Below are 13,428 nucleotides of genomic sequence, written 5' to 3' on the forward strand. Positions count from 1 at the left end.
AAATTGTGATATCCAAAAGAATGTTGGGAGGGGTGTTTAACTGCTGTAACAACTCTGTTTAGAGGATATGGGCCAAACTAGTCCAAATAGATATTTTGGTCAGCATTTAAGAAATGGGCTGAAGGACCCATTTTCACACTGTGTCACTCTAGGACTACTAGAAATGGGTGCTGAACATTTACCGAATCTGTGCTGACAAAAATGCCAGGTTAAATGCTATGGGACACCAAGACTACACTGTTTACTTCAGGAGGGAATATGTATAAGTAACAATATTCTCTACACTTTAGCAGAGTCACTTGAGCATTTGAAGCAATAAAGCGTTAAATGAATACATGCATTTCTTCCTGTTTAAACTAACATTGTGTACAGAAAGTGAGTGTCCAACCTCACAAGTGTCCAACTTAGCTGAGTATCTGGTTTTCAAGTCCATGCCAAAGTATGGGGGAGGTCAAACCCTGGGCTGTACCTTTAATAGCCACAATGAAGTTAGTTTTCGACTTGCTCAAAAGTCAGATATTAAAAAGTAGAGCCCCAACTACACGGTCAATTTAGGACTTGCCCATCAGTGTCACTGTGGCTCAGAGCAGCTATTCTCAATGGAGGCCACAGCACATTTAAAGCCTTATTTGTACTTTTATGTTTCATGCAACAAATAATTTTTCTTTTTTTTTAAAAATGTAGCCTGTAGGAGAGAAGTATGGGAGAAACCAAAATTTGATTCCTTCACAGGGAAGGGGGTTCATAAACTTTGAGCAGAGTCCTGGCTGAGGGTGGTGGGGTGGGGAAGCATGGCTGAGAATGGCTGACTTGAGGATAGTTGTCTTGTTGATCAGGCAGAAGATTGGAGGCTCAAGTCCCACTTCAGAAACTCAAACACCCACATCCAGGCGGATACCTCAGTGCGTTACCAGGGGATTGCTGCACTGACGGACACGCCATCTTTCAGATGAGACAATAAAATGAGGGGCTTTCTGCTCTCTCAGATGGAGACAAAAGATCCCAGCATTAGTCACCAGAATAACCTTTGATCGACTTCACTAGCAAACAGATCTTCATCACATTGCTAAGTGCTGAGCTTACCATAGACAGAATTGGTGCTGATCTCAGGTTAGGACTAGGTTTTACTACAATGGGTGACATTCAAAAATGCAGTTGCCTCTCTTTACACTGAAGCAGAGGCCCATTCTGAGAGAGAGGTTCATACAACCTCTAGAGCACAGTACAGGCTCTTTGGCCTCCAATGTTGTGCTGATCTATATATTCCAACCAAAAAAAAACCCTCCCTACCTCATAACCTTTTATTTTCTTTCATCCATCTACCTATCTAGGAGTCTCTTAAATCCCCCTATTGTATCAGTCTCCACCACCACCCCTGGCAAGGCATTCCAGGCACTCACTACCCTCTCGGTTTTAAAAACTTACCCCTAAACTTTCCTCCCTTTACTTTGTACAGATATCTTCTGGTGTTTGCTACTCCCAATCTGGAAAAAAGGAGTTGGCCGTCTGCTTTATCCAATGATACCACTTCAGATACGAGCCCGACATTACCCAAGGAGCCCAAATGTGAAGCAGGGGCGACAGCAGAGGGAGTATTTGTTGTTCTGTACACTTTGAGCAGTGATACTTACCCAGCTTCCAGCGACCCACGTAATAGAGCTGTATGCTGAGCAAAAGGGTTGCAAGGATGTGAATAAAGGAGAAAACTGCCCAGAAAACAATGTAATCCTTTCCAAAGACCTGGAAATAAAAGTGAAATAGTGACTTTCACGGTTTGATTTTTTTGGGGGATCTCATCTTCAGTGGTCCAGTGAAGGTGGACAAACAGACTTCTTGATCAAGCATCAGTGAATCGTTTCCAATTTCCAACCTGCAAGGGAATCAGCAAGTGGTGGTGTTCTCATGCAGTTCAGTTTTTTTGGGGGGGTCACTCTCAGTACATTGATGGTGGGGAACTGCTGGGGATAATAATGCATTTTAATTTGTGATGCTAATGTCACTTGCATGAATGTTATTCAGCATTCTCCAAGTCTCTGTTCCTATACAGTCTTTCCTGTGAGATTCCTCCCTCCATTTTCCCACTTTGAGGGTGGGCCTGTGATATTATTTTTAATCATTTTATTTTTCGGCATCTAGACATCGTTAGCATTCATTGATAATCCTGAATTTCCCTTCAGAAGGGGGTGGTGAGCAGGTCTCTTAAACTGCTGCAGTGCAAGGATGCCAGCATTCCCCAATGCTGTTGGACAGGAATTCTCACAGCAACTATGAAGCAATTCCAATATCCAGATCATGACGACATGCATCTTGAGAGTGAAACCTGCTCATGTTCCTATGCCCTTACTACCCATGGGTCTGGGAGGTCCTGTGAAATATCCTGCATGAGCAATTACAGTGCATTTTATAGATGGTACACGCTGCAGACAATGTGCACTGGGGATGAAAGAAATGAATGTTTAGGATAGTATATGGGGTCCCAGTCAAGTGGACTACCTGGTCACATTGAGCTCCTGGATACCCAAATGGTGTTAAAGAGCCTTAGAATGAGAATGAAAGGTTGTTAGGTATGAAACACATTTCTCCATCAACATGAACCTTCATAGAGTAAAATGCATTCAATAAACATAGTTGTTTAGCTTGTAATAGACCATCTCATGGATTATCCAATACCTCCTTGTCATGTGTTACATCAATTACTCTGTTTTCACTCCTTTACCCAAAAGGTTCTCAAAGAGAAGGTGAACTCACCACTCCCAACACTGAGATGAATATAACCAAGGCAAGACTGGCATAGGCGGAGTAGGCACTGGCATTGATGTCTGGATGGCGCTTCTGGTAGAGTTTCAGCATACAGAGGCCAGCTATCATATACATGAAGGATGTATCTGCATATCAAAAAGCAAGAAGCTTCAGAACAACAGAGAAAGGGTTGCTCCACGAAGACTTCAAATGGGCCTATACAATGGCCATTATCCTAACTGCCATCTTGACCCTCTGAAGTTGGGAAGCTGGAGAAATTCCTCTGGTCCCGATAAAAGTTCTCTGCTTGAAGCATCACCATCCCTTTGTCCCTACAAATGCTGATCAACCTGCCAAATTCTCCCTAGGGAAAAAAGGTGCTGGTTGTCCACCCTTCCTATGCCCCTCAATCTTGTATTCCCCGATTAAGTTACCTCTCATCTTTCACCTGTCATCTTTAGATTTTGATCCCTTCAATTATATACCATTTCTTGTCAAACTGGCAGGACACATCTACCAAGCTTAATGAGGTCAGAGAGCAGTTCAGTCTAAACCAGATTCCAGTTCTCTTGCTGAAGCCTTGATGCTCTCTTCTCCCTCCCCAATGTGTTCACCCCTACCCACAATCATTTTTAAGCTGGAATCTGCAGCAAAAGAAAATCACTGGAAGGCCTTGACCAAAAGATAAACCTAACATTATATTGTACCTTCTTGACTGTTTTTTCCCCATTCAGCCTTTGCCCCCCATAAAAAATCCAAAAAAACAGCAGGCTCCTCAACAGTGGTGAGATCAAACGCCGACTTGGCCAATCATTTCAAGTCCCTTCACCATTCGCACACAGACACATCGATCTTTGGTCTTATCCATCACCAGGGTGTGCCCTAAACCAAGCTTTAGGAACAATACATCTTAATCTTCCTGGATAGCTTTACACCCAATGACATGAACATTGATCTTTCCAATTTAGGAAACCCCCACCTCTCCTCCCAGGTCTGTCCATGGTCTCATGTACATTCCCACCGTGACCCAATCATAAATTGGAAAAACTATACTTCAATTTCTATCTAGGCCCTCTCCAACCAGATGGCATCAACATCGATTTCTCCAGTTTCTGCTGACCCACTCTCCATTCTCCATTCTCCTTCCCTTCCCTCTCCTTTCATCTTCTTTTCCTTAGTTCTCAATTCCCTTCCATCTCTATTCACAGAGCCACCCCTCCTCCCCCACTTGCTGTTGTGCCCCACATCCACCATTACCTCCTGCTTTCATGACCATGCTTCCCTCCCCCCACCATTTTGTTCGGAGGCCTGCCGACATTTTTCCATACTTTGATGAAGGGCTCAAGCCCAAAACGTTGGTCATGTGTCTTTACCTTTGCTGTAGAAAATACACTGTTTGACCTGTTGAATTTCTCCAGCATTGTGCTTTTACTACAATCCCCACTTCGATCTGATTACAGTTTCCGGTCCTTTAATCCCTCCTAATCTTTCTTTTCTCCAAACTCCCCCTCCTCCCCCCCCCACCCACATCCATGTCCTCTCCACCTCCAGTCCAATATCTTCTAACCTCTTTCCCCTCCCCAGCCTTTTCTTCAGTTTCCCCCTTGATGTATTGGATATCACCTCTTCGTGCTGCAGTATCGATAGAGTCCCAAAATGGTGACTGTCCATCTCGTGCCTTGGATACTGCCTGACCCACAAAGTGCCTCCAGTTTTCATCGTCTGCTTAAGGAACTCAGTGGGTCAAACAGCATTCTGTCCTTGTGCTGGGTCATGACCTAAGAGGCCAACTATCCCTTTGCCTCCACAGATGCTGCTTGACCTGCTGAGGTTTTTTTTTTTGCTTTATGCAAAACGGGGGTTTACCCAGTTAAGTTTTTAAATTTTAAATTTAAATTTTAAATTTATTTTCTAATTTTTAAGTAAAATTTAGACATACAGCACAGTAACAGGCCATTTCGGCCCATGAGCCCTTGCTACCCAATTAACTTACAATCCCCAGTTCGTTTTTGAAGTGTGGGAGTAAACCAGATTTCCCAGGTAAAACCCACGCAGACATGGGGAGAACATACAGACTCCCTACAGACAGCTCTGGATTCAAACCTTGGTCCCGGTCCCAGTCGCTGCCGATGTAACAGCGTTGTGCTGACCACTAGGCTAATGCTAACTGTGCCACCCCAGTTTTCTGTTCATTTCTGCATCTTATGCTATTCAATGGGCAGTTGTTGGTGATTTTTAAATGGCTTTCAATATCAACAAAGTGAAGCGCTGAATACAAGTCCCAGGTCCAGCCCCAATGCTCTTGAGCACAACATTCCTTGTGCTTTAGTGCAGACTCACCAAACTGGAAGTTTGTGTAGTTGGGACACACGTGATAACAGGCACTGAGGAGACCTTCCATCATAAGCGCAGTTCCCATTGCATAAAACAGCCCAAAATGTTTGGGAATTCCACATTCCTACAAGTCAGAGAGATAAAGTATTGCTTAAACTTTAATAAACTCTGTCATTCTCTAGCTTGTCCTGCTGCCCCCACAATCAGTTTCAATTAATCAGGTTTGATCCTGTAATGTTTAATTCCTTGCATTTTTCCTCTTAACCCCATTTCTCCAACCAACTTTCAACCCTTCCTAATCAAAATCTATTAAGCTCTGTTTTAAATGTGAGTAAAACATAAAAGTCTGCACACAGTGATTGAAGTAAAAACACAACAGTGGAGAAACTCAGCAGGTCAAACAGTTTATATAACAAGATAAAGAGTACATAACAGTGCCCGAGTTAAGACAACTGCCTACATTTTGCTCATACCTTGATGAAGGGCTCAAGCCTGAAATGTTGGTTATGTATCTTTATCTTTGCTATATAAAGTACACTATTTGACTGGCAAGTTGCTCCAGCATTGTGCTTTTACTTGGTTTCAAATGTACCCAATGACTTGGGCTACACAGCCGTCATGGCAACTAGCTCCACATAAGGATTCCACACCCTTGGGAGATGCATGCACTTCAAATATAACTGCACTCGAGCAATTCTAAAACAAATTTTCTGCTCCTCTTCTCATAAGTGTTTGTGGGCCCTTGCAGTTGTGGGCAGGAAAGATATACTAGACAAGTTCCTCAAAGACCAGCAGTCCTTAGGATCTAAAAAAAAGACAAGGTTAGACAACTTCAGGCTATGTGTTTTGTTGGTAGATTTCTGGAAAGTGGTTCAGCCCGTAGTAAAGAAATATAGGGGGTAGTCTGAAAAGTTTGGAGAAAAATAATCAAGCTTGTAAAACAATTGAAGAGGCCAAGAAAGAAAGAAATATTTGGAGAACAATTTGTTGCAATAAAATGAATTAAAAAGGCAAAAGAATTCCAGTGAACTCTACTAAGCTCACATTTCTTATCCTGATGCCACTTATGTGTATTATAGTGTGTGCATTTTGCTGGTTATGTGTTTGGGGAGTAGTTATAAAACAGTACACAAGACTAGATGCTTTCTGGGTACGGTGATACACTTTTTGGAATCTTAATGTATGATCTTGGAATAAATAATTCTGTAATGTGTGATATTGCTGCCTCAAGCAAATGTGTTACAAATGTGTAACTTTGCAAAGACATTCAATAGACTAAGTATTTGAGTGTTAAAAGTGCCACAAGGAGGTTGAATAATATGCTTTCCCAAATGTCAACATGTTCCCTAAACTGTTCATTTACTTCCAACACATTAAACCACAATCAGTAGTTCCACACAGAGTAAGTTGATTGAATTTGTACCAGAGCACAGATGTCGTTCCGCATCAGGGCACTTTTGTGTAGAATCTCACGTTGCAGGACTATGAGCAGGAACAACAGACCCAGCATCAGGTACCCGAGGTTGCTCAGGATGTTGTTAAATGCACTGTTGATGGAAGAGTGCACAGTCAATCCGAAGACAACAAGCAGGATGAAGTGATGCACAAACAGGGCACAACTCCAGACTACATCATATTGTATCCTATTGACTGTTGTCCCCCATTCAGCCTTTGTCCCCTTTAAGAACACGAGGAATGGGTGGTACAGGTCCACAATTGGCAGAGCTAAACCCAGAGACCTGGGTTGCTGTGTGGTGCTCTCACGTTCTGCTAACTGGGTTTCCCGGGGGTGGGGTGGGGGGGCTTCATTTTCTTCTCATATCCCAAAGGCCTGCTGGTTAGCGGATTCATTAGCTCCTGTGCACAGGCAGTGGTAGAGTCTGTGCAAGTTGACAAAAATGTAGAAACAATAAAGAATTTGTGAAGATGGGAAGAACAGGTCCAGTTGGTTGAAAGGCCTTTTTCAGTGTTATAGTCTCAATGGAAATACCCACATCTCCAACCTCAGCAACTCAGTAAGGTGATGCAGCACCACATTATTAGGCTTGGCTGGCAAGTTCCATCGCTTCCCATATCCCATGCATGGATAGGGCAGCACGGTTAGTGAAACGCTGTCACAGCACCAGTGACTGGGGTTCGAAAGCAGCACTGTGTGTGAGGAGTTTGTACGTTTTCCCCAGGTTTGTCTGGGTTTCCTCCAGGTGCTCCAGTTTCCTCCCACCACTCAAAATCCACCGGGGTTGTAGATTAATTTGGTGCAATTGGGGCGGCAAAGACTCTTGGGCCAAAAGGCCTCTTACTATGCTGGTGCTGTATATATAAATTTTAAAAGTGTAAACACTGTCAAATGATCAGAGTTTTACAATTTCCTGCTTGACAAAAGGAAATCTGCAGATGCTGGGGTCCAGTGCAATGCACAAACATGCTGGAGAAACTCACCAGGACACTCAGCATCCAAAACGGAAAGCCATGGATCAGGTGTTGGTAATGGGGTTAGTATAACTACCTGGTGGTCATCATGGATACATCAAGCCAAATGGCCTGTTTTGAGCTGTCTAGCTCAATGACCATTTCCTGTGATGCAGTCCAGGACAAAAACCAAAGAACAACTGACCCAATCAGAAGAAACTTTGCTTTCTGGCCTCCCGCTGACACCATAACCTCAGCAAGGATACCACATCAATGACAGTGTAGGTATGATGACTAACCTCAGAACCCCCAAAGGATGAGCACACAAGAAGTTGTAGTAGCAGATATCCTGATTCCCCGTGATATTGAAAACCTGTCAGAGGAAAACAATTGACATCAGATCGTTCGACTGGAACACCAGCTCCTCAGAATCGCAACACGAAAAAATTCCCTAAACGCAGCACTGACAAATCCAGCTTCAAAACAGCAGGTGTGCGATGACAAGTTTTAAAGTAGTAACTAAAATAATATCATAGAAGAACATTCCATGGCACGTTTTGATAATCCAGCAAGGTTGAAGACTAAACCATTGGGCAAGGGACACAGCCCTGATTAATGAATCCCAAGAGAATTCTCAGGAGCTCGTACTTACATGTTCAAATGTTCTAGAAACCTAAGAGCCTGAAGGTATAAAAGAAATGATTTGGAAGCCATGAGGAGACTCTCTTGGAGTGGGACTAACTACTTGTGGCAGTGCTTCTTGCTATAATCGGAGTTCTCACACTTTGCAAAGTGAATAAATGTTCGTTTTTGCACCTGTATTTAGGTTTGTTTCAAGCAACCTCAGGTCCACTTTAACAGTTGGAGATGGATCAACAGAAAAGGCTGTTCTAAACTCGTCCATGCCAGTCAAAGATGGACAATGGTTCACAGCTTCATTACCCATTCTCAACAAGGGCCATAGCACATTTAAGGGAGTGGGGCATGGACTGAAATCATAAATATGTTTTTATGTAGTCAATAGAAGTACAGAAGAAACCAATTAATCTTGACTGGTTCACAAGAAAAGGGGCCCATAAACTTTGACAAGAGTCCTGTTGGTGGGGGGGGGGCATGGTGGTGGCCCATAGCCAAGAATGGCTGCATGGAATATGAAAGCCTGATAGTTGGAAGCAGGGGTAACCATGTGGCTCTTGAAGCTCAAGTCTGCATTTAACACAATCGATGCGGATGCTCTCTCAATACCGCATTCTCACTCTCTCCCCATGCCCCTCAATGTTTTTGCATGTAAAAATACAGCCATGTCCAATATTCAGGGACATGGCCTCTACATCACTCCATAGGGCACCCCAGAGTACTAGCTTGAACTCCACTAACTGTACAAATTGCACAAGGGCCATAAATCAGGTACCTTGAGCTTCACAGATGAGTCTTGTACAACAGTGTACATTAGTAGGAATGCACTGACATGACATTAAAGGTGTGAAGAGACCCTCAACGTTTTTCTTTTTTGTCAACAATTGACTATTAATAAATTCTAGCTTTTTGGAATAAACACAAATCTTCTCTTCTGCACCAGCCTAGGATGAGCAAATGAGGCAATTTAGGGCAGAAACAGGGGTTTGATGCCACCGTGAACAGGACTTTCTTTTCACAGCTCCCATCAGCTAATAGAGTTTTGGTTGGGCTTGGGATCTCAGTGAAAGAGCAACAGACCTGTATTTACGCAAGATGCTGCCTGGTCTGTAAGTAACACCCTGAAGCACAGTCACTGTTCCCATGTGGGAATATGGTGGTCACAGCATAAACAGCAAGCTCCCACATACTCTACGCAATAAAGACCAGATAATCTGCGTCAGCGACGCCAACTGAAGGATAAACATTCGCCAGCAAAAGGGAGAACTTCCTTGTTTATTTTTGAAAATGACATCAGAAGATCTTTCCAAAATGCCTCAGAAAGCCGATGGGGCCTCAGCTTAATGTCTTTCCCAAGTATGCCTGGTTTATGTTGCAACCAGATATTACTGTTCTCCAGTGGATTAACTGGAGAGGAAATAGAACCATGTTTAGACACAGAGTGATGGGTTTGAACTCCTGATCGTCTGCCTCGCTGATGTCAGTGCTGAGAACATGACGTGATGGAGCCCAATGTTCTGTCTTAGTGCTACATCCCTTTGCTTGCTCTAAGTCATCTATTGCCCTTTGGAGCACACACCAGATTCCTGTGTGGGGTAATTTAGAGAGGTTGGTGCTTTACCTCTGAAACTTGTGATGCACTAACCCTTTGCATTGACATCCCAAACACCATGGCAAAATCTGATTTAAAACTGCAACACCCATTTAAAATAATGTTTGGACCCTTGAAAACCCACAACCCATGACTTGCACTCCCAACGCTCCCCTCCAACATACCATCATTGAAGTGACCTGTAATTATGTGCATAATTTAGCCACTTACCGTCTGATAGGTGATGACTAGTTGGATCACTGGCAGGGCATAGAAAACTGCAATAGTTGCAATATTCCTGGCATATAGAAATAAGACAATAAAGTAATTATTATGCTCCGACACATTCTGTTAACATCCTGAGAGCAAAGACCATGAAGTACTAATGCTAGCACCCTGATCTAACATGACGTAATGAGGGCCCATCTCCTACCTGTAATATTGCCTGAAGTAAAACTTCACAGAATCACGAAGGGTCAATCAAATCAGACAAAGATGCCATGCAATGAAGGTGACATTAATTGCTCAGCACAGGCAGTGGTCACATGATGCAGTAGGCACACAGCATAGGATCTGTGGAGTCACATGCCACAGGATAGCCACACAGCAAACGGTGCCACAAAAGGTCACATGCGATGAAGGGTCTTAGACCCAAAATATCAACTGCTTCTCAGTCCACAGATGTTGCCTGATCTGCTGAATTGTTTTTATTTTACTTGGTACAGGGTTGCTGGAGCAAGGTACATCATCTTTGCACAAGCCTCCTAATACTCTGGGATCTCACACTGCTGTTTTGTAATACCAGGATCCTTTCGGTGCTGCAATAGAGAGGCGTTGCTTCCCTGGAGGCAGAGGCTTTCCCGACATTTCCCCATCTGAGCGTCACACACGCCGCTGATCTGAAACTTAATCAGAGTGAACCTCGCTGCCTCTTCTTGGCATACACCCAACCTACTTATCCTTGGGCTTTAGGAGGGGTGGGAGATAACACTGGAGTGCTACAACAATGAGCAGAAGATAAAGACTTGGTAAATTCCCCAGATTGGAGAAGGGACGAACCAGAAATAGATCTTGTATTTTTTGCTGAGAACTCGTTTGTCCTTCCTGGAAAGATCAGAGACGTACAGGAACTTCTGCAAATAGAAAAGAGAAGTAATATTAAAAATGTGTATCTGTGGCTCTTTTCTTGTCCTTTATCTTGTCCTGAGAACGTCAAACAACAAGTAATGCCTTTCCCAATGTGAAAAATAAAATTTCAGTCACTTGGTCTGTTAGTTTGTATAGTGTTTTGAACATGTGATATATTGGTTAAAACCTATTCCTCAACAACGGCACAGTTAGTGTAACACTGTTGCAGCACCAATGACTGGGGTTCAAATCCAGCGCTCTCTGCAAGGAGTTTGTACGTTCTCCCAGTGTCTGCATGGGCTTCCTCCAGGTGCTCTGGTTTCCTCCCATCATTCAAAACATACTGGAATTGAAGTTCAATTGTGCGTAATTGGGTGGCATGGGCTTGTGGGTCGAAAGGGCCTGTTACCATGCTCTATGTTCAAATTTAAATTTCTACATTGAAAGTATACATCACAGTACAGAGCGGCAGCTGCTTAAGATCAGAAGGTGGTGCAGTAAGTAGTGAAATTACACCAACATGGACTCCATCTACATCTTCTGCTGCCTAGGAAAGGCAGCCAACATACTGAAAGACCCAGCACAACTCCAACACGCACTTCTCTTCCCCCTCCCATCAGGGAGGAGGCTCTTGCTTGGTACAAGTACAATAAAACACTTCAGCACAGAAACAGGCCCTTCAGCCCATCTAGCCTGTGCCTAACTATTATTCTGCCTCAATCCATTAATCTGCACCTGGACCATAGTCCTACATATACCTCCAATCCATGTATCTGACCAAAGTCACCACTTCAACTGACACTCCAGGGAATAAAGTCCTAACCTGTTTAATCTTTCCCTATAATTCAGCTCCTCAAATCCTCATATTGATCTCCACCCCCCCCCCCCCCCCCACATTCTAACTCTGCATTTTATAATTTTACTTGTTCTTCTGCTTTATATAGCTTTATGAATGTTAGAGTTTACCTGTTAGGCTACTCAGAAGACCCCTCCTCACTGCAACAGGTATAATATGACAAGTAAACTTAAATATTGGTGAGGAAAGTAAAGCTACAGTGGAAAAAACAAGCAAACTAATTTCTAGTCTAAAATGATGGTTACTCTCTAAAATAAGCAAATCTAAAAACAGCCTGCTGTATTTTCTACATTACAACAGTAACTCAGGCTTTGCCACTTCCTTATACCCTAAACCCTTGGTATCCGGCACCTATGGGAATTGGTAGATGCCAGATAAGTTGATTTGATGAACTAATGGTGAGGTGCACCAATTTTGAACTTCTGTATTTTTAAAACTGCTTTTTTTTGCTGGTTGCTTGAATTCCAAATAACAGGAGTTTTATTGCAAATTCTCTCTTTCCCAAAGTTTGAAGGTAATTTTTAAAAAAAATCCATTTTCCTACATTTTATTTCAGATGAGCTGAATAACAAATACCCCCTGCAGGTACAGAATAGCTGCTTCCCGAGAACGAATATCTAACTAAAGCAGTCTGCTGATTCCACTCACGCACCTTGGTTCTGATGACATTTTTATCGGAATCAATGTCTGCCAGAGTGTCATACTCATCTTCTTCAACTGAGCTGAGAGAATCGAGGTGTGGTCGGATGCTCCCCAGTGGCCGTTCTGTAAGGAACAAGGTAGTTGAGTAAAATAGGGCAAATGCAACCTACTCCAGAGACGAAGTTCAGAGGCCCAGATTAATGGGGTACTGAAAGTCTGCTATTCGCAATGGCATCAATAGCAGGAGCCACAGAAAGAAAGAATCCAGGGAATGTGGGGGAAAGTCTATCACCTGATGGAATATCCAAGATCAGGAACTGATAGGGGTTGAGGAAACAGATAGGCAGGGTTTAGAAAGATGCCAGGTAAATGGACCAGCACAGAATGCCACCTTGGTTAGTGTGGACAACTTAAGCTGAAGAAATGATCCACATCTTAAATAAAGTACACTGGTGGTCATGAACAAGAGCTAAAAATCGGCCTGGGCATCTTTCCCACAGCTGGCGTGGTCTGAATAGTCTCCTCTGTGGTACAGATTTCTTCCTCTCTCCAAGAGACATGCTGGAGAGGAGTGAGTGAGGCATTGTTGTAGAAAAATGACTGACCTGCGCTACCATTAAACAGTACCTCCCAGTGTCTGAAACTTTAATACCCTTTGCTTTTGCTTCACTGTTAGGTACATTGCAAACCGGTAGACCACTCTGGTCAAGAAAGTTTCTAATACAATCAGAAATCTGGCTTCCCATCAACTCCAACCTCAGAAACAGATTTTCGCATGCACACAATGAATTTCAGCCCAGCTCAAGTCCATAACCCACACAAGTGGTGAGCTACTGGTGATTGCAGTCAACGGACTCACACCAGGCTGCAGACTGGCTGAAGAAGTACCAGGCACCGGAACAGAGATGCAAGAGGCTGCCAAGGGCACTGATCATGTCAGAGGTTTGGATCTGGAGATTGGGTTGCCAATGGTTTAGACTGAAGGCTGTGTGGCTCCAGAGCCTGTGGAGCACTAGATGTGAATCCATAGTCACGTATTGACTCTGGGGAGACTCTCTTTTGCTTCTTCCACTGACTAAGAGGTGCCAGGCAA

At 43.3% G+C, this 13,428-nt stretch overlaps 1 protein-coding gene across 2 annotated transcripts in view; it reads right to left on the reverse strand.

Moving 5' to 3' along the window:
- LOC138741224 (SID1 transmembrane family member 2-like) overlaps positions 1-13,428 on the reverse strand; it is a 47,192-nt gene that overhangs the window by 19,336 nt on the left and 14,428 nt on the right. For both annotated transcript variants that reach the window (XM_069894966.1, XM_069894965.1), the window contains 8 exons: positions 12,346-12,458; positions 10,769-10,842; positions 9,941-10,007; positions 7,782-7,855; positions 6,497-6,620; positions 5,080-5,197; positions 2,749-2,885; positions 1,632-1,740 (listed from right to left, as the gene is read on the reverse strand). In XM_069894966.1, coding sequence (XP_069751067.1) covers positions 1,632-1,740; positions 2,749-2,885; positions 5,080-5,197; positions 6,497-6,620; positions 7,782-7,855; positions 9,941-10,007; positions 10,769-10,842; positions 12,346-12,458 — 816 coding nt within the window. The remainder of the gene's footprint in view (positions 1-1,631; positions 1,741-2,748; positions 2,886-5,079; positions 5,198-6,496; positions 6,621-7,781; positions 7,856-9,940; positions 10,008-10,768; positions 10,843-12,345; positions 12,459-13,428) is intronic.

The sequence above is a fragment of the Narcine bancroftii genome, chromosome 8 (genome assembly GCF_036971445.1).
Source record: "Narcine bancroftii isolate sNarBan1 chromosome 8, sNarBan1.hap1, whole genome shotgun sequence".
Taxonomy (NCBI): domain Eukaryota; kingdom Metazoa; phylum Chordata; class Chondrichthyes; order Torpediniformes; family Narcinidae; genus Narcine; species Narcine bancroftii.